Here is a 27980-nt window from a genome sequence, read left to right on the forward strand (position 1 = left end):
AGGCCATGATGTACATACATGGACAGCTGTCTTTTAATCCCAAGCATACCCGACACTTCCACTTACAGACAGAATTTCGCCCCATAAAATGGTCTTTATTGGACCTCGTTCCCGGGCACAGATCTTGGTGGGAGGCATTGCTTCTCTAAATGCTAGACTAAACTAGAGCTATGCGTGTATTGACTCTTGCTCTATAATAGGGGTCTGTATAATTTTTAAAGGCAATGCTACATTTTGCAACACGAAATCTAGGCAGGTGTCTATCCTAGTATAGGCATTGCTGCGGTTTGATCTCGAAGCAATATATATATTCAAGAGACAGTCTACTCAAAATAAACAACTGAAGTGTTTCAATACATAAACATAAGAAATTGTCAAGAATACAAAGGTATAAAACTGAAACCGGCAAGGGGAAAAAAAAGCCAAAACCAATAACAATCCACTGAAATACATGAATATACAGTCACTCCCATTTCCTCCACTCCTCAACGGCCTTCTTCATCTCAACATCACAATCATACCCCTTCCCCTCAGCAACAAGCAACTCATCCCTCCGATCCCGGAACCGTCTCTCAGCCTCAAACCTCCGCAACGCAAAATCCCTCAAACCAGGGAAATCATCCTTAACAACCGCATCCCTGAAACGAGCCCGCATACGACCAGAGTATAACTGACAACTCGCCTCGCGGCAGCGGTTCGGCCCATCACCAGGTAAATACCGCATGGAAGTTGAAAAGGAGCGCGCGAGGGGATGGTGTGATTTCGCCAGTGGCCAGACGACTTCGTCATAGCAGTCTTCGCAGACGCTTAGTTCAGGTAGTTCGGGCATGTAGTGCCAACTGCTGAGGACGGGTCTGTCGCGGAGACAATCGCGCAGGACGACCTTGCGCTTTGCATAGGCGAGAAACTCGCGTGGGTCGGGACGGCGTGAAGGGTCTGAGTCTGCGCGGGATGCGGCGTCGTCGAGGAGGTCGATGTATTTGACGAAGCGGGGGCTGCTTGTGACGAGGTCGCAGGCGCGTTCTTGGACTTCTGGGCATTGCTGGAAGGTATCCCGGTGTGCGGGCATGAGGACGCGGACGTTGCGCGCGCAGCTACCGCAGACGTGGAAGCTGGGGAGGTAGGAGCCTGTGTCTGGGTTGACGATGCGGTACCAGGATTGTTCGGAGGCGGCGCGGCCGGGGCAGGGCCGGGTTCCTGGGGGTGGGCGGGTCATCTGGTATAGCATTTCGAGGCTTTCGTGTTGCTGCTTGATCATCTGGGTCCAGGCGAGTCGGGCCCAGGGGCTGCTCAAGGCGCAGCGGGTTTTCTGGGTTGGGGGTTTGGCCAGGCTGGGGATGAAGAAGTCGCGGAAGCGCGAGTGTCCGATTTGCTTCATGCAGCTGGGGCAGATGTCGAGGTGTGTCAGACCCTTGAGAGTGTACCAGTCATTGAGGCCGGCCACAGGGATAGACCGAGGGCACGGGGTGATGCATAATCCAGAAGGGTTGGAGGGCCGCTGTGCGAGATTGGTTTGTTTGGTGGCCGGGGCTCTGGGTGGACTCTGCCTGTCTCCGGGCTGGTCTTGGAATTTGACAGAGGTTGCAGGGCGTGATGGCCTATCGTCAGATGAGATGGATCTGGAGTGGCCACGGGTCTTGGATTTCGATCGGGCCAGGGATGATGGAATCGATGGCACGATGCTGGGCGCTGAGGTGCGTGGGTTTATCGGTGGCTCACGGGACCGGTTGCTCAGGATGCCACGGAGCTCCTTTGAAGGCGAACGAGGTGCTGACGCCGGAACTGATGGCTGCAAGGTCGTATTGATAGGTCTCAACTTCTCATTCGGCTGTGTCTCGGTATCAGATACGGATGCCGACTCGCGGAGCTCCTGGCGTTGACGCAGCTTCTCTTCAATCCTCTCGGCAAGTGTTCGGCCGGGTGCAGCGTTTCCAACCGGTGCCTTTCCTGGCGCAATAGAGGCAGGTGCATAGGAGGCTGGCCGGGGTCGAGCAGTCGCCGTATCTGATTGATAGCCAGGTGGTGACTCCTGTCGTGGCTGGGGTCGCACAGGTCGAGAATTAACATATTTGGCGCTGTTTGACCGGCCGATGGATGACTTTAGGGCCTCTCCGTAGGTTCTATCATAGCCGGGACCCCGAGAGCGAGATCGCGACGAGCGCATGCCATATGAGCTATGAGGGATAATATGCACGGGTGCCTCATGTTGCACCGGTACCTCATGTCTGATAGGATCGCTACGTTGCGGTGAATGCGAAGATGGACGCGGCTGTGGCGGCGGAACAAGAACCTCACGGGGAGGTTGTTGGTAGACCTGCGGTGGCTGTAGTCGACCACTGGACCTGCTCGAATGATCGAGTACAGGCGAAGGCGGACGAGACTGGCGAGGTGGTCGGGTTTCACGCATAGGCTGCTGGGAAATTTCCACCGATGATCGATCACGGCCTCTGCGGTTCTCGTCTCGTGTGACTGATGGTGGACGAGAATGACGAAGTGTTCTCATCTCGCGCATAGGTTGTGGAGGGTACATAGGCTGTGGCGCGTATGCCTCCGAGGAGGATCGACCGCGACCTCGAACAGGCATATCATCATCCCGTGCCAGGGACCGTGGACGAGGCTGTCGGGAGGTGACCGTCTCACGAGTCGACTGTGACTGGACCGATGGGAATGGTCGTTCTCGAGGCCTGCTCGAAGAGGACGACACAGATGGCGGCGGAGGTCCTGGGCGGACAGTCGCTTGAGATCCAGCTCTTGGACGCCCACTAGGCTCTGTCATTCTTGGAGGTGGTGTGGACGGCCCACTGCTGTCGTCCGAAGAAAAGTTACCCATCCCGGGCACGTTATTGACACTCGGAGGAGCCTCGGGTTGAGAGGTATTCGGAGTCATAATGACCGGGTACTGGTCAACAGTGCCTCTCTGGCGAGCGCCCTCGACGCCGGGCTTTTCACTCAAGTTCGAGAGGCCGTGTAATTCTCGAGCAAGCGAGGTTGGCTCCTCCTCGACACAAGGTGGTGGCGGATACCGGGATCGCACGGTGCGCAAAGACCCGGTCGACGGCATAGTGTTGATGAAATGTGTGGTCATGCACAGTCAATCTGTGATTTGTAGAAGTAAATTCAAGACGCTAGCCGGCAGCAATGACGTCTCGTGGGAAGGATAGTCGAGGCGAATGGCTCATAGTCTTAAATAAAGAAGAGAGACTGTTGTTGGGCAGTTAAAAAAGAAGCAAGAAGACCGTGGTACAATGAGTCTTCAAAAGAGAAAATTTTTTTCAATCGAGTCAACAAAGATATGCAACAGGCCAAGGGGTGTGCGCGTATGCGGGACGCATGGTATATAAATGTTGGTCAATCGGGCATCATCCTCGAGACCCGACGACTCTGATAGGGCCGCCATGGGGGCTTTGGGCGAATCACCCCCAACCCCATAATAGTATTAGGCCGAAGAACAACAGAATCACGAGCGCCCCACGTCATTAAAACCAGGGGTGGGACTCAGGAGGTTGGACTGGAGTAGGAGGTGCCATATCATACCACGCCCGCTTGAGGAAAAAAAGCACGATGGACGAAGGACGTGGCTTGGAGGATGCAGGGGAGGCCTTGGTTGACGATTGGATGGTTGGGCATTCAGGGCATACAAAGGTCGAATGGGGCGCATAGTCTCCCTTTGTTTCAGCAGGATGGATTTTCACCGACAAAATAAGGATAGATCGGTCAACCATAGGTAGCACTTAGACGAGGTTGGCCGGTCATTCCATGTTGACTGTTTGCTGTTGCCTTGGTTTAGGGCCGATGTTGTTTGAGGATCCTCAGCGGGAGGATCGATAGGAGGCTCACTAGTTACTGTGGGCCTCTGCAGTGTGTCAACTACCGCACAACGGGGGCTGCCGCAGCGATCCTCGGTGTTTTGGTGGTCAGCAATGCATGCAGAGACGCCACTTTCGTTCTTGGCCCATTGGACATCAAATCATGCAGAGCCCCAGTCTCGATCCTGCCCAGCAATGGACTTGGGGGCCAGAGGGGCCAGTCTTGTGGCCTTCACAGCCCACTTTGTGGACTGGACTGGCTTGCATGGTCCATAGACTCGACTTGGTGGGCTAGAGGGGCTCAACTCTGCATGAAGGTGTCAGCTCTGACCGCCGGGCAACCAAAGAGTCTAGAGAAAGCCACTCTTGCCCGGTACATGATGGGCCCCTCATTGTTTGGGGATGTTGTCAGCGGCTGTAGTGGTTGGAGAGTTGATGAATGATGCATTTCTATGATGCGGTCGGCCAAGTCTCGTCAAGCGCCGTGATATTATTCGTTTGAATGATTTGGTGTATTTAGAATGTGATCTCGAGACATCATTGCCGTTGCAGCAAGCGCTTGTCAGAGTATCACAGTAGATCCTGAGGTGAAAATAGTTCGGCATTCCTCCGAGTGTCCGACGGCCCTAAGAACCCGACGGAATGGCGTCACCCCCCACATTCGGATAGGCCCGAGCGAGTCGGCATGAGGTCCGTAAGGAGATCAGTAGACAAGGAAGTAATTTAAGAGACAAATGAGAGAGAGAGAGAGTGAGTTCTGTAAAAAGACCATCCACAGCATGAGAAATTGATAATTCACTAGTCAATTGGGTAAATCAGTCACCGTAGAATAGCAGTCTGGATAATCGTCGTTCCGCTCTTCGGACAATGCGGGGAATGCGATGACAAATTCAAGTAAACGGCGCATTGTCAGTCTTCTTCATATTTATCCAGCTCCTCCTCCTCCTCCTCCTCTCCTCCCTCAATAACTTCCATGTCCCTCCCAAGCCTCCGTCGAAGCACCCTCCGTCTTGCATCTCTACGCAACCACATCACCCATCCTCATCCTCTCATCAATCCCCGCCCAATTCCAATTCCCTTCCCACCCTCAACCACCCCAATCCACACCATGTCCCTCCCCACCACCATGAAAGCCGTAGTAGTCGAGCAAACCGGCGGTCCCGAAGTCCTCCAATACAAGACCGACTACCCCGTCCCCTCCCCGCAAGAAGGCCAACTCCTCGTCCACAACAACATCTCCGGCGTCAACTACATCGACACCTACTTCCGTACGGGTCTATACGCCGCACCCAAGCCCGAAATTCTAGGTCGCGAGGGCGCTGGTATCGTCACCGCCGTGGGACCCAACACCACCGGCTTTGAAGTCGGTGATCGCGTCGCTTGGTTGGCTACGGGCGGTTACGCAGAATACACTGCCGTGCCGGCTGACAAGACCGTCAAGATCCCCGATGGTGTCAGTGACGAGGACGTTATGGCCTCGTTTCTGAGTGGTCTGACCGTTCTCGCTTTTGCGAAGGAAACGTACCCCGTGCAGAAGGGAGATTGGGTGCTACTGCATGCTGCGGCTGGTGGGGCTGGTTTCTTGATGACCCAGATTCTCAAGTCGATTGGTGCCAAGGTTATTGGTACTGCGGGTGGTGCGGAGAAGTGTGCGCTTGTTAAAAGTCTTGGTGCGGATGTGGTTATTGATTACCGGAGTGAGGGGGGTAAGGATTGGGTTAAGTTGGTGAAGGAGGCTACTGGTGGTCGTGGTGTTGATGTCGTTTATGACTCTGTCGGCAAGGATACGTGGGAGGGCAGCTTGGAGGCTGTTAAGCGCAAGGGTACTATTGTCTGGTTTGGTAATGCCAGTGGTCCTGTGCCTCCTATTCCTCTTCCGTATGTTATTCCCCGTTGGGTTTCACTTGCTCTCTTGGTGTGTGTTGGATCGTCAGACTGACAGGGTTTATGTAGCAAACTCTCTCCCAAGTGTGTCAAGATTGCTCGTCCGACTCTCTTTGGTTATATTGAGACTCGCGAGGAATTTGAACATTACACCAATGAGCTGTTCAGTCTGCTCAAGTCTGGCCAGTTGAAGACTAAGATTCACAAGATCTATCCTCTGGAGGACATTGCTCAGGTTCACAAGGTGAGTACTCAAGCTTTATCCAATACCTGACGGTTTACTAATGCTAGATCAACAGGACCTGGAGGGTCGCAAGACCATGGGTAAGCCTCTTCTGAAGCCTTAGATCAGCTGCAGAGGTGGAAATAAGCATATAGGTCGAAGTTTATGACTACTTTATCGAATACTACATTGCATGAATATCATTTATTGATGGCTTGACTATCTCTCGGCAATGTCAATTGCGCAATGCTAAGGAGGTCTTCTGGCAACTTGGTGTCAAGTAAAGTAAAGGAAATCACGAGTTCCATGCCGTCCCTTTCTTGCTCACTTATTGCCGACCTCCTCTGCCTGTTCTCTAAGCCTGCGACTAATTTCAAAAGCATCCTTAATTGCTTCACCGACACCATCGAGCTTTCCATCTCCCTCTGGATCATCCTCTACCTCCGGCTGCTGCCATCCCTCATCCTGCATCTCCAAATGCTTTTGCTTCTCCTCAACGATTTCCTTAGGAGTCTTCCAGCGCAGCATCAAGTCATTAGCCAGGACCAAATGGAACGACGGATATGCCGAGATAATCTCGTCAAAGTAGTACACTCCGCAATTGATTTCCCAGATGCTAGAAGCGATCCTCAGACCCGGGTAGCAGTGCTGAAGAAGGTTCTCCTCGACGAAAAACACAAAGTCGTACTTTGGCGCCTTGCCCTCCTGCCAAGCCTTGCGCTCTTCGGGACTCATGTCAATTTCCGGCTTGGCAGGGTTGCGGAATGATTTGGCTATAATCTTTCCAACGACAGGCAGGTCTGGAGCGTATTCGTGGTAAAATTCACGAATGTCATTTTCGGGCTGGCTGATGGAGATCACCTCAAAGCCGTCAATGTCCGGGATCTGTTTGGCTGAGAGCTTTCCCTGGGCTGCCAGCACCTGGAACCGAACGGCCTGCTCGTGAGTCCCGGTACCGGCAATCGCAAACTTGACGACCTTGCGGGCAGCGTCAGGGGTGAGATTACCTGGCCAACACTGTGCTGGCATCCAGTCGCAGGTATCTTTGCCGCTTTCAGCATATCTGCCGCCGAAAAGCATCGAACAGCTTTGATTGAAAGTTCCGGGACCTTGCTGGATCAATTGGACATTCTTCCAAAGTTCCACCGAGGCAATATCGCAGATTTGCCGCGCCTTGTGAATGTCGTCCTTGTACTCGGGACACACATCATGATAGAGAAGATATGTGAGGAGGTTTCGGATAGTCCCAGTTGCAACCTTGATACTCTCCTCACTTTCTGGGTTGTAGTGATTGGCGTAGAATGAGCTCCTATAGCATCGTTAGCCAGGCTCCTTGTCCGTGAACTCCTCTGTATTACAAGAAACCCCGTGCCACCGCCTCAAAATTGACCTCCAGCTCCTCCCGGTCCCGTTGGATCATGGTCTGGCTGCGAGCCTGACGTGCTTCGTCATTTGACATTTGCTCTAGCTCCTTGAGGGAAACGCCCGTTCCGTAATTCTGGCTGGCATCTACTCCACCGTACTGTAGGTACTTGAAGAAAATGGCACGTCTGTCATTTTCCATCCGGCGCTTCCATTGGTACCGGGTAAGAGCTTCCTGGATACGCCTAGAATAAGACATTATTAGCATTCCTGGTCTACATATATGATTTAAGCCATGCATTGAATACTTACTGTTCAAATGAGTAGGACCTATGCGGGAGGAGGTCAGTAATTCTGCCAGAGAACAAACGAAGGGAGTAAAACATACGGGCCGTAAAGCTGATGGCTTTCCTCATGCTCTTCTGGTGTCATGGGACCGTCGGCATAATACTCTTCAAATCCTGTTGGCTTTCCGAGTCCACGCTTGCTCTTGGGCTTTCTGCGTTTGGCTTTGGGGCCAGCCGATGCCATGATCTCGCCTGCTCTGATAGCGACCTCATCATCCAGCTTGGTTTGAGGAATGCCGACTTGGGACTTGGATTTGGGGAGTTGGTCATCTGGGGCAGTTTCGATTGTTGTCGGCTTGGATGGCCATGAATGATCTTGGGAGGGTGTATTTTCGGCGTCTGCTGAGATTGACGGCTCCATCGGCTTGCCGGTGCGAATAGGAAGGTCTCCCGAGATGGTAGTGGGTGGGACTGCAGTATCTGGATCCATGATGGAATGTGGTGTTGGATATAAGTTGAGCTAATGAAGAGTTGGGGTTGAATTGAAGGAGAAAAGAGGATGCGTGGATGAGAGTCGTAACGACGTGATGTGAGACAAAGAGATATCAAGTGGTTGAAAGACAAGAGGAAGAGAAAAATTCCCCTAAGAATTGGAAGATTAATAGGCGAAGTGGTAATAGAAAAGAAAGAAAGAACCGGAAGTTACCTATTTAGGAAGTCATAGTCTTGAAATAACCTCCTCTTAATGAATGATAAGGACTAGCCGTTTTGACTTTTAAGGTTTCAGGGCTGAATAAACTCAACTGTCAAGTGACAAGGATAGAGCTATGATATGTGGATATAACTATTCAGATCTAGAATTATAGACTCATAGACATAGACCTCACTTTTCTTTTCTGTTAGCCTTATCTTTGCAGTATGTTCTCAATTGGCCCCCAGTTTTAATTTTGGCTCAACTTTTGTCCAGTTGGCTCCACCCTGGCTTCGTTGGCACCACAGCTGCTGCCACCAGTTGAGCCCCGCCGATCCATGATGTTATTTGCCTTTCCCCCCGGTTCCTTTTTCCCTGCTTTTGTTTTCTTTTTCTACCCCAGCTTTTCCTACCTTTCTCTCCTTTTCGTTCCCGCTGGGAAACAAGCTCCTTACTTTGTCCCTATCACGATCCATTGGAGTCCGTTTGTTCCTTGTTGAGTCATCCGGAATGACATGAGCGACGACCACTTTGCAGTCGCCCCAATCTCCCAGTCAGCAATGCTCTCCTCCAAATCAGATAGCCGGAAGACACAACAGCTAGGCAGCGATGACCTCGTTCCATTCGATCATGCCGCTGCAGGACAGTAAGTCCACCACTCCTGCCTCAAATTCCGCTCCTCCGCCGCTCCTGCGCAGCACCGTTAGGTGACATTGCTGCAAGTGGTCGCGTGGGGCTGTGTTAGGGAGAACACAAGCATATTTGGACCTCGTAAGCTTTGGAATGTCGCTGACTATCATGCGCTGCCTTTTAGCGACGGGGTCCGGTGTACCCTGTCTGGCTCGTTGATCGCCAAACCCTGTACGCGCCAGGAAGTCGAATTCTACGAATCGAGCGCCCTCCACCCAGGTTTCCAAGAGTTTATGCCCATATTTATCGGATCCCTCTCATCAGCCGAACAGCAGCAACCGCTGGCGATTGCTGCCGCCCAACAGTCCGGCGCGGTCTTTCTGCCCGCGCTCGGAGACGCGCCTTCGACGGCCCCCGCCCGGGAGGCATCAACATCACAAGATGGCAATGTGTCTGTGGAAGGAGAGCCTGCCAAAGCGGCAGATTCTGCATGGGTACCATCCGATGGGAAAAAGCTAGATACGGGACTGTCGATTGTGCTCGAGAATGTCGCTTCTGGGTTTCGGCGGCCGAACGTGTTGGACGTGAAGCTCGGCGCGCGACTCTGGGCTGATGACGCGCCACCCGCGAAGCGCAATAAGCTGGATGCAGTGGCCAAAGAAACGACCAGCTCAAGCTTGGGATACCGCATTGCGGGGATGAAAGTGTGGACGGGCAAGAACGGCGATACCGATGAAGGTTCGCTGACCGATCCCTATGCCACCAAGTACGAAGGCAAAGAGGGTGCGAAGGGCGAGGTGATTGAGAAAGACGGCTATCGTCGTTACGATAAATGGTATGGACGGTCTTTCACAGAGGAGACCGTCAAGCAAGGCTTTGAGACCTTTCTCGCCGGCGCCAAGGAGGGGAAGGTTGACCGCTCGAGAATGATTGCTCAGCGACTTGTGGAGGAACTACGAAATGTGCAACAAGTGCTCGAGTCCGAGGAGAGTCGAATGTACTCTGCGAGCGTGTTGATTATCTACGAAGGTGATCCGGAAGCAATGGAGCATGCTTTAGAAGAAGAAAAGAAGATCCCCGACCCGAGGGATCAAGACGGAGAGGAAGAAGATGAAGAGGAAGACGATGAGGATGTCGAGTTTGAAATCACCGAGGGATCTCTTGAGCTAGTCGATGTCCAATTAGAGGGCGGGATCCCTCAAAAAGCTGTCAACATCACCATAGACCCTTCGACGGCACAACTCCCCACTCTCGGCGATGACGACGACGAGGAAGAAGACGCCCCAAAGGTGCATGACCTCCGCTTGATCGACTTTGCCCACGCGACATGGACGCCAGGTGCGGGTCCTGATGAGAATGTTCTGATGGGCATTCGAAGCCTTATCAAAGTCTTCCAGGACTTGGCTGTCTGAGCCGAGAATTTATATAAATACCATCGCTATGATCGTTACGATTTTGAGCCGCATGGTGGTTGCTGGCAACTGCCAAAAGTTGAGTCTTCTTGTCATGGATCTCCAGTTAGGCCAGAGTTATATTTACGATTCAGCCTGAATTGGCCCGTTGAATGCATTTGCAATAATGTCTGTTGTGATCTTGGTTTTACCAAATCCGTAGCAAACTTAATCTCCAGAATGGAAAATATGCTGAACCCTATCTGGCAAAATAGTAGCTCTTCCTTTATCAAAACTGGGAGCCATAGGACTCGATCCGATGGGGCCGTCTTCTTAGAGAATAACACGGCTCTCGATATTCTAAGAGAAGGAGCAGAGTCATGACAACGTAAGGAGACATTTACAACTCATTCAAATTGATTTGTATTCATTCATTTGGAATATCTTTACTTAGTTAATGAAGACATTTGACTGACGATCCCTGTGTGTTGGTCTCTCCATAGTTAACTGCCCAGGTGCAGGTGGCCGCATACAAATGCTGACTCAGCCCCCGAGCACCACCGCCGGCCTGGATCTTTTCAACTTCCCCGACTAAAAGCTTCAGAAAGTCGCCCGCCACCATGTTTCCCACGCGCGCCCTGCTAGGCCGCTCGGTCTGGAAAGGTAAGCTCAGTATCTAACTCCCAGATCTTCTTGGACTTTTAATTGGAGAAAGAACCACCGCTAACATGCACTCACAGGCCCGAATATCGTCCCGTAAGTGAAATCCACCTCGAAGCCCTACACGCCTGTTACGGACCCGAATCTCGCTCGCAGGATGGCAATACAGCGTGAAATGAAATACTGATTGAGTGGATGTTCAGTCTCCCCCTCCCACGAACATTCCCTCCTCCCGCCAACACGCCGCCAATCCGGACGCAGAAGCGCGCCGCGACTATTCTGCCCAACTTTGTTGGTCTGCGCTTTGCGGTGCACAATGGCAAGACATATCAGGAGATTCAGATTACCGAGGAGATGGTTGGTCGGAAGTTGGGTGAATACGTTGCGTATGTGAACACCCCGGTGTCGAGATGAATTGCTGGTCAACTGGGTTGAATGGACGGATGGATGGATGGATGGATGAGTGCTAATGTGTTGGTTTTACGACAGGACTCGCAAGCGTTTCACATACAAGCAGTCTAAGAACAAATAGTCGAAATACGTGATCACCTTCCGATTCGGATAGGGATATGTCTTCCTATTTGTCCTTTCGGTCCGCCCTCGACTCATTCCTCCCTCCGACATCCTTCTCCGGCAGTCGCCTGTCTTCGACCCGCTTTAGCCTGTTATCCTCGGGCTTCGAGACGGATACAAGTGGATAGGTTCTGCAGATACCCTGGAGAGGGGAGGGGGAAATGCACAGTCGTGGAATACCCCTGCTTCTATTGTTGGAAGCAAAATTACCCCGTTTGATTTGGCCCTGTTGCCGTGTACAGATACATCAATGGTTTCCCTTGTGACATTAGCTACGTGTGGGATGGAGTTAGCCATGGAATTTATTCAATATTATTCATAACTGGTCTTTTATAAAACTCGTTGTTCTCCTTCTCATCAACTAGAACTAGAGTACGAATGATAGAATCAAAAATGGGGGAACGGCCATTTATAAGGTTGGCATTCGGTCAACCCCATGCACAGTCTCATAAGAGCATGCGGAATAGAAAGACATGAATGGGAAATTCCATGTTCTAGCAAAAAGACTCCCTCCCAACCCATTTGGATATGTGCCCAGGGTTCCCTTGGGACTGATATTGTACGCCCAGCGCCGAAATCCCACCCCCAAAGTAAAATTATCAACGACCCAAAAAACCAAGGTACCGAGCATGCGAGCTCAACTCCCAATTCCCCATGAAAATTACCGATAGAACTCTCCCCTCTTCACAGTGACCCCATACTCCGAAACAGCCATACCCAGATCTTCCATCGTAAGCACAGTCCGTCCCTGCCCAGAACCACCGGAACCACCACCTCCAAATCCAGGACGCTGAATACCCAGATGGGTATTACCCTTACCACCCTTTGCGCCCTCGCCGCCGGTAACACCGCCAGGCGCGGCACCTGCGCCGGCGGGACCACCCGCCGCGGTGGTCAGACTGCCCATGGGATTGTTGGCGGAGGAACTGTTGGAGGCTCGGATGCGAGCAAACTGGTATGAGTCGGCAGCGATGTCAGAAACAAACTTTTGAGTGGCGAGGGCGAGGAGGCGGGCGAGGTGAGGTGGTGTTTGATTCGGGCCTGTGCCGGGGGGTGGGAGGCCAGCGAGAGTGAGGTAATGCGCTGTGACAGCGTCGGGGATCTGAAAGATTCAGTTAGCTCTTAATTATCATCACTTTTCGGAACTTTATCTGTCTATCAAAGTTGTTTGCGATAATCAGATCTTCCCAAGTAAGCCGAGGCTTTTAGGGCGTATGATTGTGGCGCAAACAGGTAGACGAGATCAAAGATCGAAGAAAGAATCAGGGATCACTCACGATCGGCGCATATTCATCCATTTTACCCAGGAATTCGCGCAAACTGGTCTCTTTCTTGCTGGGCTGGGCCGACTCAGCCAGCTGATCCACCTCCGTCGCAAGTGCTCCGGCGCTCTCCTCGGCTCCCGCGCCTGTTTGATCCGCGCTCATGTCGATATCCTGCTCGATGGATGCGTCCAAATCTGGTTCGGGCTTAATAGCGGTATCTGCCGTTTCGATAGATGACTGTGGTTGCGCAGAGGAAGGAGGGACGGAAGATCGCTGCTGCTCTTGCGAGCCGTTGGCAGGTTGTTGGGAAGGAAGAGGTTCGGTCATGGTGGGCAAGTCATTAGAGGTCCTGCCTTATTATTTCTTTTTTGCCCCGGCTGAGTTCGTCCTTTGGTTGGAAAAGGGAAGGGGCTGCAGGGACTGGGTGTGACGAAAAGGATCCAATCACTGCGATTGGGGGGAATTGGGAGGGGAAGGGCTATGAGTTGGTCAGATATCGAGGGAGCGAGAGTCAAGCTCTTTGGTCCGCCGAGCCAGTCACACGCGGAGGTGCTGTGCACGGACCACTTTTGGCCTGGTCAGGTATGACAATTGTCTTATACAAAATTTCCATAGAGTCTATCTACACTGACAGTTGTTTCAATATTGTTCAATTCAGATAACTATGCTATGTACTCATACAGTTGAACCGAGGGAACTCCCCCGTAATCAGATCGTTGCTTTTGGAACTCAGCCATCCCCATATTTGCAGATTCCATAGTACAAGAAACCCATGACTCCGAGCAAAATGGCGCAGAAGAACATGAAAAAAGCAAAAGCAAAAGGAAAGCCGGCTAAACTCCGTCCATATGAATGTGATGAGGCAAGAATGTGCTAGCAACAGGAGGTAGGTGTCATCGCATCTACTGTCCCAGTTGCATGTGAGGATCAATATGATGATCCGGAGTGGGTGGAGGATGCTGCTGTGGATATTGGCTGCCGTGGACCTCCTGGCTCAGAGTCTGCATCAGATTCTGTTCAGCAGTCTGATCAAACATGGACTGGGCATTCGCATCCGGAGGCAAGCTGGGCGAAGCAGACATCTCGTGGCCTCCAACGGGGGATGCATGAGCCCCAGCGAGCGCCATCATGCCCTTGATGCCCTCAACGTGGGCCTTGTCTTCCTCGCCTTGCTTCTTTTGTCGCTCACGAGCCTCGCGCTTGGCAGCCTGGGCGGGAGCCCGAGTCTTGAGCTCACCAGTGACAAACTTCAGATAGTAAGGCACCTCGATCCCGCTCTTCAAGAAGAAAAGCTTCAGATTGCGGGCCTTATCCTTAAGCTGAACCTGATTGCGGTCCTTCAAGGCTTCACTGATAGTTCCTCCGGGGCCAAACATGGCTAGAATCTGACTCCAATGAGGACCCTTCACGCGGTCCAGACCCGCCATCAAGGCATTCTCTTCCTCAGTGGTCCACGGGCGGCGTTGGCTGGGCAGACCAGTCTTTCGGCTAGTGGGAGAAGATTTGGCAGAGGCCGCCATGCGGGCTCTCTCGTAGAGCACTTGAGTTGGCTGCGATTGGGAATAGTGGGGGATCCCTGGCATGTATCCGTGGTTGCCGGGGGACATTCCATTGGCGCGCGCCTGCATGACCTGGGCGGCATTAGGATTGTACTGCTGGAAGTTGGCCTGCAATGGACTCTGCTGGAATGCCAAGCCTCCAGGAGACTGTTGATATCCTCCAGGCGGGGTGGGGCTATGATGATACTGCTGCTGTTGGGGAGGTTGTCCGGATTGCTGGGCGGCAGTATATCCGTGGAGGTACTGGTTGTCACCCTGGGCAGTATGCTGTGGCTGGGGTTGAGCCTGGGGCGGTTGCTGTTGTTGGGGGGTTGCTGATGCTGCTGTTGCTGGTGGGTTGGCAGCGCAGGAAGCTGTGAGGGGGATGGGCTTGCCTGGGACTGTGGCTGTGGCTGTTGCTGCTGATGCTGCATCTGTGATTGTTGTTGAGAACGCCGAAGACCGTGGCCCTGGAGAGCAATTTGAGCGGCGCGGGCAGCTCGAGCTACCAGATCACCGTGCATGTTGCGGTCAACCGGTACCTCAACCGGCTGGTTGACAGGGAATTGGCCCTGGTGTGTAGTGCTGGGCGTCTCCTGTGCATCACCATTGGAGCTGGATGGTTGACGGCCCTTGATAGGCTTCTTTCCCTGGAAATTCTATTAGTAAGTGTGTTTCTAAGTGGTGAAAATTCCGCAAACGGACCTGCTGAGTATTGATCGCGTCAAAGTTCTTCGCGATGTAAGAGCTCAGATCGCGCAGGAAATCCTCCCAATGGTACTTGTCCGGGAGTGCCTTCAACGCTTCCTCGTTGTTGATGTCATTGAGGAGAATGTCCCGGCGAGAGGTGAGTCGGTTGACAAAATCGGTTTCACTGGGAGCCAGCTGGCGAGTACCGGGGCGTCTAGCAAGCAATCGCTGCTCCATATCATCCGGGAACAGTTCATACAGAAGCTGGGTCCGGGTGCGAGACTTGGTGTTCATGGCAGCGATGAATGCCTGAGTTTTCAGCTCTAGGTACAAAGCCGCCTGGACTTTCAGCAAACGGCCACCTTCCGGAACGAAGACGTCCAAAAAGTGCTCATTCAACTCGGCGAATCCAATTTCCTGGGAGCCGAAGATGCTCGATACAAAGGAGGCCAGGTTGGCCTTGCGAAGGACATCCAGCTGGGACGAATCGGTTACCTCGATATCGGTAGATTGAAGGAAAGAGCGTTTGATGGTGTAGACTCGTTTGGTGTGATCGAACAAGGAGCGCATAGTCGCATACGCCTGGCCGTTCTCAGAATCGGGCTCGGACACCATCGCGGTAAGGTCTTGGTAGGTGTTCTTGGACAAGAACGAAAGGATCTGAGTGGACTAGAAAGACGAGCAAAGTCAGAATATGAAGACAATTGACAGGAGTGAACGCGCACATACCAGATTGTCCAAGATGGGCAAGCTCTGAATCTTCAGGTGGCTGTTGGCCTTCAGATTCAAGAACGCGTAGCCTTTGGCGCCTGGGAAATCTCCAGAGGGGGGTATCTCCTGCGGGCCCATGGCGACAGTCTCCTCCTGTCTTTCTGTATGATCCAGAATGTCTGTAATCAACGAGTTCACATCAGCGTTGGAACTGGAGGTTCCGTCTTGAGCGACAGTAGCAGCAGCCGAGGGATCCGATCCAAGATTCTCGTGAGTACCATTAGTCAGGGGCAGATCATTGGCATTGCCCTCGGCCAAAGCATTGGCCAGTTCTTCTTCGATTTTGTGGCCGGGGCCATGCTGGTCAGAGCCTGGGAATTGGGGGTCCATGGAGATCTCATCGTCGGGGCCGGCGGCGTCGTCCGTCCGGCGCTTTTTCGTAGCCGGAGGCGACGCATTGTCGTCCTGGTCGAGTAGATGGATCGGCTTCTCGTCTATTGCATGTTTAATTCAACCACGTCAATAATCTTTTCAAGAAGTTTGATGGGAATCGCCGAGTCGTCGGCTTTTGTTGCGAAGCTTCCTGCGGGTCGCCGCTGACAACGGCAACAGGACGAACGGCAGCACCGGAATTGCAAAACTCACCAAAGGGACCCTCATCATCAGGGAAAGAGGGGAGAGCCGAGGCCTCGTCAAAAGACGGGCGCTCGTCTCGAGATTCGGCCATCTGGGGCGCAAGAGGGAGGGTCGGGGTAGGCCTGTCAACTTCCAAGAGCAGAAATGAGGGCTTAGGGGTAGGGCGCAAGAATAGGGCTTTGGGGAAGGTGATATTTAGCCCCGGCTGGAGGATTTTTCTGCCGCGAGTTCGGGTCGGTGATTGGTTGGAGATTCACCGACTCCTGACGATGGAAGTATGAACTTATGAGGGGATCACGATCATGGCCTCGAACTTTGCATGAAAGACCGATTGAGAAGAAATTTTGGAATCCAAGGCATTGTTTTTCAGACTTACATATGCAGTGTTTTGGTTCCGGGGCCTATCGAGGTATTTTTGAATACTCTTGGGCGTGGTGGCCTTATTGACATCAACTCGATTGCCTGCGGGGTCCTCAGGCAACGATCCACGCCGACCGTTATTGTTGCCTGAGGCCAGCATGCTATTTCCGCTTTTGGCCGTCTGGGACATCTACACATTATAATGTTAGACGGAATATTCCAGTATTTGACCGGCCACCATGTTACTACTAAATCCATCTTGTCCCATATAGTATGACCTAGACGTGGTAGTAGATTGGTCCATTCCCATCCAGCCCCTCTGTGCCTAGCCATGAGGAGAGAAGATACCGCATCGATATTGAGCGCGTCATCGACGATCAAATCTTTGGAACCTCCCTCTCCTTGCGTGTAACCCCCGAGTTACGCCTCATCTTAAGAGTGACCTTGGAAATCGATCCACCGCGCCATTCAGGTCCAAATTTTCCGAATTAACGACAATTCTCTTGAACGGTGAACCTCCAACCAGAGGAGATACAGTAGAGCTGGTCAGCGTGTACGTCCATTTCAGCGGCTTCTTGGTCTATAACAAGCTAGAGGAAAACGTCCAATAATTCAAACAACGGTAAGTCTGATTGGGGAGATCATGAGCTAGACAGCCGGTTATAAGCTCGTCATATCCATGGATCTCTACAAGAACAAAAGCTGGTCTCCAAGCTTCTTTGCCGGTGGATCCGAGCCCTAACACCTCTTAAGCTTAAACCGGCCGTGATTGACATACAGTTCACAGGCATCGTTCTTCCATAGCATGACAGGTTTCCGAAAGCAGCCATTCCAAAGGTAGATTTCCCTGGCATCCTTGAATCCATTCACCATGCGCCAGGGGTCTGGACCATACATTCACCTGCTCTAGCTTCCGAGTCCCTTTAATAACGAATTACCCCTCCGAATCCTCCGTAACCTGTATTGCTTGCCATATTAGCCTGCTGGTCTTCGAAAGGACTCTATAGGGCGGATTCCAATTGATTATCGCTCGTCGCTCTACGAGTTTCGGTATTTCAAGACGCCACCCATCATGTTCACCTACCTCGCCTTAATCACGCTCTGGCTTCACGCCTCTATACCTGTAACAGCCCAGGAGCATACGGAGAAGGTCTGGGGAGTCTTCGCATACACTGTTCACGGAGATAGTACCCCCAATGTTCTCGCAGAGGCCCACCCCAGGTTCTTATCCGATTATGGAGCTAATCAGCTCGCGGCCGCTGGAGCAGCTTTTCGTGAGCGCTACTTGTCATCCGGGGGAAGCATCAATGTCTCGGAGTCTGCAATTCAGTATCTCTCTGCAACTGTTCTAGACTCGAAAGATGTCGATGTATTCGCAACGACGGATCAATTCGTTATTGCTTCGGCGCAAGCGTTCATGCAGGGTTTATACCCGCCGCTTGGTCAATCTGGCCTGGTCCCTTCGGATACTATGGGCAACGGCTCGTCTGACTTGTCACCACTTGATGGATATCAGTATCCTCAAATTGTTACGCTCGGCAAAGGTGATCCGCAGTCTGTCATGTTGGCTGGGCAAGGGAATTGTCCCATGCATCAAGTGGCTGAATCGGAGTATCGAAATGGGGACTATGCACAGGGAATCACGGAAATAACGGATGCATTCTACGTGCGACTTTGGCATGAAGTTCTATCGGGAGTCTACGCCGAATCATCGGCCAGCTACAGTAATGCGGTTGATATCTCCGACTACATCGAGTACGAGGCGGTGCACAACAGTACCATCCAAACCCAACTTACCGAGGCCGAGATCAGACAGGCCCGTTGGTGGGCTGACCACTATATATACGCTACGAATGGCCAATCTGATTCCAACAGCCAATCCACAATTGGTGCCATCAGCCCCATTGCAGGTCAAACCCTGGCGACCAGTATTCTACGTGCCTTCGACATGAACATCGAGGAATTCGGCACAGGCCAGAAGATGACCCTGCTGTTCGGCAACGACGAGCCCGCGGTAGCCCTAGCGTCCGTGCTTGGCCTGGCGTCGGAACAACGACCCAACTTCTATTCCCGTCCTGTCCGCGGCGCATCGCTAGTCTTCGAGCTGTACAGCTTTGAGGCTGACGAAGTATACCCAACGTATCCAGGCAGTGACAACTTGTTTGTGCGTTTCTTTATGCACAATGGCACAAATGCAACCAATTTCACGCCCTATCCGCTGTTTGGATATGGCCCAAGCCACGAGTACATCGCGTACTCGGAATTCCGGTCCGAAATCGAGACTTTTGCCGTACAGACAACGCAAGAGTGGTGTCTCCGGTGCAACTCGGCGGCTGTCTTCTGCAATGGGGTCTTGGATAACAGCGGATCGGACTCCTCAAAGAAGAAGAAAGGAATTTCTCCCGCCGTGGCTGGTGTAATTGGAGCTGTGGTGACGCTCGCGGTGATTGGATTGCTCGCGGGCCTAGGATTCTTCCTCTGGAGTAAGCGCAAGCGTCAGGGTAACCATAAGCCAAGCCTTGGAGGGTTCAAGGGGACTGGCAAGCTTGCGAGTGATACTGATGTCACGTTCAGAAGCCCTATCTGGGATGCTTCAAAGTCCGCGCACGCGGAGCAGAGCGATGACATCGCCGGCGGTGTTGTCGTCCGCGGACACGAGCGATTGGGAAGCTGGGAGATGGGCCAGCAGAAGAAGGAGATTGAGGATGTTGACACGTCGAGTCAGCGTCACATGTCGACTCTGGAGGACGAAAACGAAGACGAATGGCGTATCCACAGTGGTCTTCAACCCGTTAAGATTCGGGAGAGTGTCTGATATCTCGCTTGTTGCAATTGATTAGGAGAGTAATAGACTTGGTTTCCTCAATTCCACGAGCTTGATAGGATCCCATAGGGTCGACCAGGAGGGCCGTGCCCATAGTCGATGGTCTGTATCGTTCCTGCTGATTTTATGAGCCAATCTTCCTGCCGAACAACGTACCTGGCTGTAACTGGCTGCCGAAGAGCTTCGATTTTCGATTTTTTCATTTCCCATTTCCCGTCGTCCCTCCCTTTCTGTTCTTTCTTCTTCTCTCCCATCGCCCTTGCCATCGACTCCATTCGAAGTCGCCAAGAGCTTTCTTCCTTCTCCCGAGTCTTTCGTCCTTTCATCTCGGTAAGTTCTTCATCACCCGCGCGTCGAAATGAAGTACAACATCCCAACGCTGATGGCTTTTAGCCAGGTGACAGACATAGTCTGTAACTGGACATCCAACGCGAGAGACTGTAAGTTGCTGATACCCCGCCCCCAGACGCGAGAAGAACGAGAAGAAAAGCGCGTCCCTATCCCAGTCATCATACCCCCAGCCATCAACCCCTAGCCACCATGTCTTCATCTTGTCGGCTCTTCACACAGTCATGGTCATGGAGTTGTGCCTTGCAGAGACTGTTCCTGTGTTCTGTACTTGTTCGTTGAACTTGCACAGAGACTGATCATACATCTCCTGGCACAACCCATGTATTCTCACAAGTCCAGATGGCGCATGTATCCGATCCTCGGATGTTGCATGCATCCAGACTGGGGTCCATGCATCAATTTCATCTCAGCTTGGTGTCGTTTCAGATGCTGCCCTTCTAGAGTCACCGACTTCATGGGCCCGACTCATGATTGAAGAAGCCCCGAGAGTTGCTGACACTGTATGTAGGCAATCTGCTTCGTCCTGGTCTGAGCGAGAGACCGGTACTCAAACAGCATTTTACGAACATTGCCTCTGTCAGCTCGGCCTTAGCCCAACAGTCAGGCAAAGTCGGTCGCTCGAAAGTCCGCTCGCACTGTCGACCAAGAATCAATACACATTCACCTTCAAACCCCTCTTTCACCCCAAGAGAAGCGGGATTCGCTCGCTTTTTGCAAGAACATTCTTCACCGACTCACCAGCGAGTCACAGCTGCTGGTCGTATCGTCCCAATGGGTCATCCTGCGACACCATCGCAAATGGTCGCTGAAATGTCTGACGATCAAATGGATCCTTCCGGAAGCGCCAATGATGCTAGCATGAATGGCCAAAGCATGAACACCCACAGCATGAGCAGCCACAGCATGAATGGCCACAACATGAATGGATACAACATGAATGGATACAGCATGAATGGCCCTAGCATGAGTGGACATACCATAAACGGCCATAGCATGAACGGTCACAGCATGAATGGATATGCGATGAATGGACATACCACGAATGGACATGGCATGACAAACCCAGCGCCGGCTGCATCATCATCTGCCCCTTCATCTGGATCTGACTCGGACAGCGATGAGTCTAGCGATGATTCTAACTCCAATAACAACGTCTCTGCCTCCAGTGGCGATGTATCTGCCCCTGCTGCGTCTGAATCTGGCCCCGATGGCGATGGATCTGGCCCTGTTGTAACCCTCGTTCCTCCATCGTCTTTGAACCCCGCTGCGCCTGCTTTCCATCTCATCCCCAATGATCGCATACGTCTCGCATTTCACACCATGACAGCTCGCATGGAACGTGAGGCTCGCACAAACCGTGGACCATCCCCGGATAGAGCAGTGAACATTCCATGGGGCGTCAATGAGATAATGGCTGCCTGGTCTCAGGTTTGGCCACCGTTCACACGAAACGAGTGGGCCAGTAGCGACACTCAAGCATTCGTGCAGATCATAGAGCACGTTATTGTGCAACTCGCTTTATCGCCTCTCCGTGCATCTGACCTACCGGAAGGCGGCTTGTTGCAAGAAAATCCCGTGCTGGCTTTCCGGCCACACCAGCCCATCCCTCTTGCCTTCCTTGGGGCTGAGTATCTGGCTCCCCAACTCATTGCACCCGTTGGCCTGTACTGGTACCTGCTCACTGAGGTCTTCCGTGTGACTAACGAGGGTCAGTTCCAGCACCCGAACCTTTACCGCAACAAACTGAATGTCCTGCTTTGGCTCGTTCACAGTCCGCGAAATGAGGATGAAATGTTCATCTTGGTTCATTTCACAGGGTGGCTCAGGTACCATCGCCGCCTGTTTGACGAGCTGATTGCGTCGGTGGACCGTCGCCGGGCGACGATAATGAATCCTCATCCTTTTCTCACTGCGGAGCGGGTGTATTACGTGGACCAGAGGGCCTATGTGGATGAGGTCATCCGACAGCTCGAGGGGTGGTTGTTGTTCGAACACCATACCCAGACTTGCCCATTCTGCCGCGCAATGATTTGGGTGGGCTTGAATGGTCACGTCGACAAGGACTTACTGCATACTCCAGTCCGACATGATCAGGGTGACGGACCAAGCGACAGATATGACCGTCAAGATGGCCCTGGGGGCGTGTGGCCTGGCAGCAACGAGGCGCCGGGAGATGAGGAGGATCCGGAGTCCGCAGCCTCCGACGGAATGGGTCAGGCGGAGACCCAGACTGCCCAGGGCCCAGCTGAGGATGGTCTGGAGGGCGGTGCCCACGCCGCAAGGCGTTGGGAAGAGGCATGCGGTGGTGGCGGCGGCAAGTCTTCGTCGCAATCGGCAGATGTCGAGGTCGGGCCCAGCAAGGGCGAGCAGGTCGTCCTCCCCCAACCATTGAGGTAAGAATGAGATTAGCTTTCAAAAGGTCTGAAGGGAAAGCTGATGAGGTTTGATAGAGAGTTGAGCGCTGAAGGCGGCGCTCATGTCGTCCTGGAGGAGCCTGTGGGCTTGAAGGTAGTCTTCGACTACTTCGGCAAGTCGGTGGTCATGCCGACCAAGACCACGGCGGCCGTGAGCCGCACTAATGTCCACGCCCACGCCGACAAGGGCAGATTGTCGGATGCCGAGACGATGCTGGCCCGGCTCCGGGGTTGAGTTGAGTGGGGAGATTCGGGGGGATGTCTGGGGGGATTTCAAGAAACGTGTATGATTAGTTGCAGAAGGGGAGAGCAACCCAGATCAGACTGACGAGGAGCCCCCTGATCCCCAATAATGCATGAGTCAATGTTCAGTGTCGTACAATCATTCTCGAAATCGCCTTGGCTAGTACTCCGTACACTGAGAAACCTTGTCCCAGTCCCAACGCCAAGACATCAGCGCCGATCGTTGATGGAACGAGCCGCATTTTCAAACTGATCAAATTGAGGGGCTTAGTAGAATGCGTCGTGTATGTTACAGTAATAATATGTGACTTTAGATTTTTGTTGTACATACGAAGTAGTTATGTAGGCAGTAAGCGTATGAAAAGAAGCCCATTTCGATGGAATCGTACTATGGCGGATCTTAACATAAATACGGCGGTGTGGGTAGATGGTGAATACTTCTAGGTAGTGAGGTGCTAAATAAAAAGTGGCTGAATAGAGCAAAACCTATCTTTCGGAATTTAGATCGCACTAGGGAGCGAACAGCCGGTATTTATGCTTTTATAGATGCACTTAATAATACAGTGTGGACGACCTCCGCCTGTGCAGCTACTTTCAATAGGGTCGAAAATGATCTACCGAAGACGATCTGTAGCTATTCAATTAGTCTAAGTAAAGGGCATGGGAACGACCAATTATAAACTGGATATTCTGACCATAAGCCAATAATATTATCATCAAGATCTGCCATTAGAAGATCTACATACCATACATAAACCAAGTCACTGAGCAGTATCTAACTGTATTTGATCTAAAGTCTCAAGTGCAGAATAATAAATGAATGGAACCTTTTGTGTAACACCACAAGGGACCAAAGTACATCCGTAATTAGCGCAGACTCAATTTCCAATACTATGTAAGTGCCATCACATCACACCATCCCCTACAATGGCCACAGAGAAAGTTCGCCGCGGTAACATAACTTCCGCTACTAAGATAATATGTGGATAATTTGCTGGCCCTGCAGCTGTCTATTGATTAGACACCAAGAGCCAGATTCGGCCCACGAACTAAATACGTAGTCCTTTGTCTTGGAAATCATGCACTCGATTCATCCTGGCGACTATTCTAGGCAGGAGTTAGGAATCTAGTGTTGGTAGCGATATTTCACAATTTAAGTCTGAGGTCGCCCCGTTACAGAGATCTGCTATATAACTTGTATTCGATTCGATTCCATTGCAGGTTCCTGAAATCAACAAAGATTATGTAAGTTCTGTAGATACCGCTGTAATTGCCTTAGGTAGGAGATGTACCTTATTCCAAGGCTTTATTCAACCCCTCGGCCGAATGAGTGATCGGTGCTCAGGCTTTGGCTAGGGCATGAAAGCGTGATTCTGCCCGTGTTAGTCAAGCCGATTTCGAGAACGCCCTTATTATTGGCGTAGATACTCTATAGGCTAGGAAGACCCTGCTTAGAAATGACTAGCGTATACTATACAGTCTATACTATATAGCTGGAAGGAAAGCAAAGTCGCGTCACAGATCGTGCTGATGCGAGGCGGCCTTCGCCGCTTTAACCTATAGAGACCTACATACATATATATCGATTCCACAGGGTTCCCCAGTCGAAAACTCGTGATATATGTAAGAGATACTGCACCATACAGGTTCGTCTTACAGTATCCTCAAAGTATAGAATGCGACCTGCCGAAATGACGCTAGGAAATTGGCTGTGGCGCTAGAGAAAATTGATTAGTTACTTAACTATGTACGTTGTTTTAGTCAAGTCCATTTCGAGAATGACTGTAGGAGTGTGAGAATTAGGAGCGTCAACAATCAATGTAGTCCTGTATCGATAAGTGGCTTGTCCCTGTCACGTGGATCCAATGGGCTTGGCTTCCACAATTGGTCACTAAACGGTTTACCGGCGGAGCCCAACCAAGTCCCGGGAACGAGTGTCGGCACCAATCGGAGTAAACTATGGAGTAGTGAAGGAGGGATTTCAAAGTACCTTGAGAATCCGCCACCGTTCCTGAAAAGTATACGGGGTTTATTGAGGATTGCCTAAGCGATGATACACCCCTGAGCCTGGAGTAGCGTAGTAACTGTATTACCATCTTCTTATTTGAAGAAGGAAATTATTGTAGTAGTTCCAATATTCGGGTCTAGAAACCAGAGAAACGGACAAACCAGATATGCTTTATCACTCTTTTTGAAAGTCCTTTCTATAGGTCTTTCGAATCATCTTTTACAGATACTGTTCAACTAGTGAGCCCTAAGATGATTATGGAAATTTGTCGTGGTTTCAAACTTGTGGAACCCGGCTGTAGAAGATAGATAGCGATACTCTTGGGGTGTACTGTATCGTTGATCTAGCAATTCCCAGGGTTATTGGGTCGAGATTCTCTATACCTTGTGTAGGGAACTTGCAGACTTTGAACCAGTACATTGATGGCTCGCTCATTCTCTTAGACCATCCATATATGGTTCTGGGATTTATACTTGCTATTCACTGAAATGCTTCTCCTCAACAACTTACAATTAATTGCACTTAGTTTAGATAGTTCTTCTGATAGTTGCCATGCGTGGAGTACTACTAAGTTGACCAGAAATGCGATCTATCGACCTATCGGGGCCGGCCTGACTAAGCGTGGCCTCCTCGCCCTTCTCCACTCGCTGGTCCGACTCCCCCCTTCGTCTCCTTCGCTCTTCTCCAACCTGTCCCTGGTCTCTCTTTTCCTGTTGGACTTCGACGATGCAGGTACTTTTATAAGCACTGCTGTCGTGATCTTTGTCTTTCCGTTCTTTCTGGGTGGATAAAGCCCTCGTTTTCTATACCCTGGGATTGCTTGCTAATCACTCCTCATCCCCTCCCCGCGGTTCCCATCCCCCATCGGTATCACTGGGTCTTTGCACTCCCCCGCTACCGCCTTTGCCTTTCGTTGCGCTACTTACTCCCTCCGGAGAGGCCAATTCTTCTCCTGGTAGAAGAGTTCGCTCGTCAATTCGACTTTTCAAATCCCTCCCGCTATGACGCAGCTTTTCGCGTCTAGTCCGTCGGCCATGACAAATACCGAAAAGCGTGGCAATTTCCCCGGCTTGTCGTTGCCGTCCCGAAAACACTCCAACGAGTCGAGCCACCTACCCACGAAGATCAAAAACTTCTTCCGCATCAACAGTTCCAGCAGTCATTCCTCGTCCCATGGCGGGAGCCCGGTTAGTAATGACCGCGAGCGCGAGAAGGACAGCCCTGCGAAGAACGAGAAAACCCCCTTCCGACAATCTCGATTCCTCCCTACAATCGGTCGCAACCGTTCTACAACCGTTGCGAGTGAAGGCAACCCTCTAGATGATGGTGTCTCACCTACCGCTTCCGCCAATCCTTACTTTGCCCACCAAGGCCAGCCCGCATTGCGACACCGAAATGATGGATCCGTCCCCTCATCTCCTCCTGATACCCCCGAGTTGCAGGTCACCGGGGTCTCGGCAGTGGAACAGGCCAATACCGCCAATAAGGAGGAACTGGCGCGCAAACTACGCCGGGTAGCATCTGCCCCCAATGCCCAGGGTCTATTCTCCAACGGCCAGGGTGACGGTCGTCCTCAGACTGGTGAAATGGGCAAGGAGCCTCTGGTGGAGGTTCCTGGCCCCGATGGGTCGATGGGTCTTGCCGGCTCAGTGCCTGAAAAGGTCTCCGCGCTCTCAGTGCCGTCGATTGGGATTGGCAACAATGCCGATAACAATGCTTCATTCCGTCGTACGTATAGCTCCAATTCGATCAAGGTTCGCAACGTGGAAGTTGGTCCGGCAAGTTTCGATAAGATCAAGTTGATTGGCAAGGGTGATGTGGGGAAGGTCTACTTGGTTCGCGAGAAGAAATCAAGTCGTCTTTATGCCATGAAGGGTGAGTTTATCATCTCTGCGGTCCAATTGCAGACTACTAACTTGGCTACTAGTCCTGAGCAAGAAGGAAATGATCAAACGTAACAAGATCAAGCGCGCCTTGGCTGAACAGGAAATTTTGGCTACCAGCAACCACCCATTCATTGTTACCCTGTATCATTCCTTTCAGTCTGAGGACTACCTGTACCTGTGCATGGAGTACTGCAGTGGTGGTGAATTCTTCCGAAGTATGTATTGGCTTTTCGAAATCGTGGTCCATAGGCTCTCGCTAATTGCTCACTATTACAGCATTGCAAACTCGACCTGGGAAATGCATCTCTGAAGATGCTGCACGTTTTTATGCTGCCGAAGTTACTGCGGCCCTGGAGTACCTTCACCTGATGGGCTTCATCTACCGAGACCTCAAGCCAGAAAGTATGTATTCGAGTGAAACAAAAATTTTCCAGGAAAGAGTACTGACCTTTCATCCCCAGATATTCTCCTCCACCAATCTGGTCATATCATGCTTTCGGACTTTGATTTGTCCAAGCAGTCTGGGCCGGGTGGTGCTCCAACCATGATTCCTGGACGGAGTGGTGGTTCCTCAATGGCGGCCCTGCCCACTATTGATACCAAGTCTTGCATTGCCGATTTCCGTACGAACTCATTCGTCGGAACCGAGGAGTACATCGCTCCCGAGGTGATCAAGGGATGTGGTCACACTAGTGCGGTTGATTGGTGGACTCTCGGTATCCTGATCTACGAGATGCTGTACGGAACTACCCCTTTCAAAGGCAAGAACCGCAATGCAACCTTTGCTAGCATTTTGCGAGATGAACCGTCATTCCCCGAGCACTCTGGTGCCCAGCAGACGTCCAACTTGTGCAAGTCTTTGATTCGCAAACTGTTGATCAAGGATGAAACGAAACGTCTCGGAGCTCGCGCAGGCGCCTCGGATGTTAAGACTCATCCCTTCTTCCGGACGACCCAATGGGCGCTCATCCGCCACATGAAGCCGCCAATGATTCCCCATCAGGGTCGTGTGGGTACGGATACTGTGAACTTCCGCAACGTCAAGGAGAGTGCCAGTGTGGATATCGGGGGTACCAACCCTAACAAGATGAAGGGAGTGCCCATGGATTCAGGTCTGGCCACCCCGAACGGCGAATTGAACGATCCTTTCGAGGAGTTCAACAGTGTCACTCTCCACCACGAGGGAGACCACTAAAATGGTGCTCTTCTCTGCTCTGCCCACCTTGTATTTTGTTTTCTCCCTCTTTTCTTCCGTTCCTCTCCCTATATACGAGGGAGGCAGCCGCTTGGGCATCGGCTCGTTGACGACCATGATGCATTGACGACTGCATTTCGATTGTTTTTTTTCTCATCTCTCCACACCCCGGGTGTACGGAGAGATTCAAGGCCACTTGTACCATTTTTGTACGCTTCTGCTTTCCATCCAGGCTATTGCTTTTTGGACTGGCCATCTCATGCTCGCATTTTGCATTCCATCATTCCCTGAAAGCCTTGAATCATTTTCCGGGTTCACCACGCGAGTACTTGACTCTTTTTTGCGCATATCA

General features: G+C 51.7%; 10 protein-coding genes across 10 annotated transcripts; 6 read left to right on the top strand and 4 right to left on the bottom strand.

Moving 5' to 3' along the window:
- Positions 1–463: 463 nt before the first annotated feature.
- N7473_005077 (uncharacterized protein) lies at positions 464–3061 on the bottom strand (the record flags this gene model as incomplete). Its single annotated transcript, XM_057151017.1, has 1 exon — positions 464–3061. One exon carries the CDS (start codon positions 3059–3061, stop codon positions 464–466), a length of 2598 nt encoding a protein of 865 aa, XP_057011127.1.
- Positions 3062–4779: 1718 nt separating this feature from the next.
- On the top strand, positions 4780–6037 carry N7473_005078 (quinone oxidoreductase family protein; the record flags this gene model as incomplete). The annotated part of the gene is made up of 3 exons (XM_057151018.1): positions 4780–5684; positions 5760–5934; positions 5990–6037. The coding sequence occupies 3 exons, from the start codon at positions 4780–4782 to the stop codon at positions 6035–6037; spliced, it is 1128 nt and encodes a 375-aa protein (XP_057011128.1).
- Positions 6038–6237: 200 nt separating this feature from the next.
- N7473_005079 (uncharacterized protein) lies at positions 6238–8052 on the bottom strand (the record flags this gene model as incomplete). Its single annotated transcript, XM_057151019.1, has 4 exons — positions 6238–7222; positions 7272–7520; positions 7588–7605; positions 7664–8052. The coding sequence occupies 4 exons, from the start codon at positions 8050–8052 to the stop codon at positions 6238–6240; spliced, it is 1641 nt and encodes a 546-aa protein (XP_057011129.1).
- A 584-nt stretch (positions 8053–8636) lies between these two features.
- Positions 8637–10443, top strand: N7473_005080 (inositol polyphosphate multikinase). The gene is made up of 2 exons (XM_057151020.1): positions 8637–8899; positions 9068–10443. Exons 1-2 carry the CDS (start codon positions 8769–8771, stop codon positions 10293–10295), a joined length of 1359 nt encoding a protein of 452 aa, XP_057011130.1. The 5' UTR covers positions 8637–8768; the 3' UTR covers positions 10296–10443.
- A 451-nt stretch (positions 10444–10894) lies between these two features.
- On the top strand, positions 10895–11466 carry N7473_005081 (mitochondrial 37S ribosomal protein uS19m; the record flags this gene model as incomplete). The annotated part of the gene is made up of 4 exons (XM_057151021.1): positions 10895–10937; positions 11015–11030; positions 11138–11320; positions 11424–11466. The coding sequence occupies 4 exons, from the start codon at positions 10895–10897 to the stop codon at positions 11464–11466; spliced, it is 285 nt and encodes a 94-aa protein (XP_057011131.1).
- A 702-nt stretch (positions 11467–12168) lies between these two features.
- On the bottom strand, positions 12169–13099 carry N7473_005082 (putative TFIID and and SAGA complex TAF10 subunit; the record flags this gene model as incomplete). The annotated part of the gene is made up of 2 exons (XM_057151022.1): positions 12169–12609; positions 12785–13099. The coding sequence occupies 2 exons, from the start codon at positions 13097–13099 to the stop codon at positions 12169–12171; spliced, it is 756 nt and encodes a 251-aa protein (XP_057011132.1).
- Positions 13100–13674: 575 nt separating this feature from the next.
- N7473_005083 (uncharacterized protein) lies at positions 13675–16552 on the bottom strand (the record flags this gene model as incomplete). Its single annotated transcript, XM_057151023.1, has 5 exons — positions 13675–14744; positions 14765–14960; positions 15016–15669; positions 15730–16205; positions 16357–16552. Coding segments are annotated over 5 exons (2592 nt in total), but the record flags the coding sequence as incomplete, so codon positions are not given.
- Positions 16553–17779: 1227 nt separating this feature from the next.
- Positions 17780–19522, top strand: N7473_005084 (uncharacterized protein; the record flags this gene model as incomplete). The annotated part of the gene is made up of 1 exon (XM_057151024.1): positions 17780–19522. One exon carries the CDS (start codon positions 17780–17782, stop codon positions 19520–19522), a length of 1743 nt encoding a protein of 580 aa, XP_057011134.1.
- Positions 19523–20653: 1131 nt separating this feature from the next.
- On the top strand, positions 20654–22531 carry N7473_005085 (uncharacterized protein; the record flags this gene model as incomplete). The annotated part of the gene is made up of 2 exons (XM_057151025.1): positions 20654–22275; positions 22333–22531. 2 exons carry the CDS (start codon positions 20654–20656, stop codon positions 22529–22531), a joined length of 1821 nt encoding a protein of 606 aa, XP_057011135.1.
- Positions 22532–25548: 3017 nt separating this feature from the next.
- N7473_005086 (putative serine/threonine protein kinase (Nrc-2)) lies at positions 25549–27628 on the top strand (the record flags this gene model as incomplete). The annotated part of the gene is made up of 4 exons (XM_057151026.1): positions 25549–26422; positions 26475–26648; positions 26710–26835; positions 26895–27628. The coding sequence occupies 4 exons, from the start codon at positions 25549–25551 to the stop codon at positions 27626–27628; spliced, it is 1908 nt and encodes a 635-aa protein (XP_057011136.1).
- Positions 27629–27980: the final 352 nt, after the last annotated feature.

Source organism: Penicillium subrubescens (assembly GCF_028828155.1).
Source record: "Penicillium subrubescens strain IBT 31985 chromosome Unknown utg000003l_segment0_segment0, whole genome shotgun sequence".
NCBI lineage: Eukaryota > Fungi > Ascomycota > Eurotiomycetes > Eurotiales > Aspergillaceae > Penicillium > Penicillium subrubescens.

Coding starts and splice junctions, on each gene's coding strand:
- N7473_005080 (XM_057151020.1), top strand. CDS start 8,769: ATGAGCGACGACCACTTTGCAGTCGCCCCAATCTCCCAGTCAGCAATG. Junction 8,900..9,067: donor GATCATGCCGCTGCAGGACA/GTAAGTCCACCA, acceptor GCTGCCTTTTAG/CGACGGGGTCCGGTGTACCC.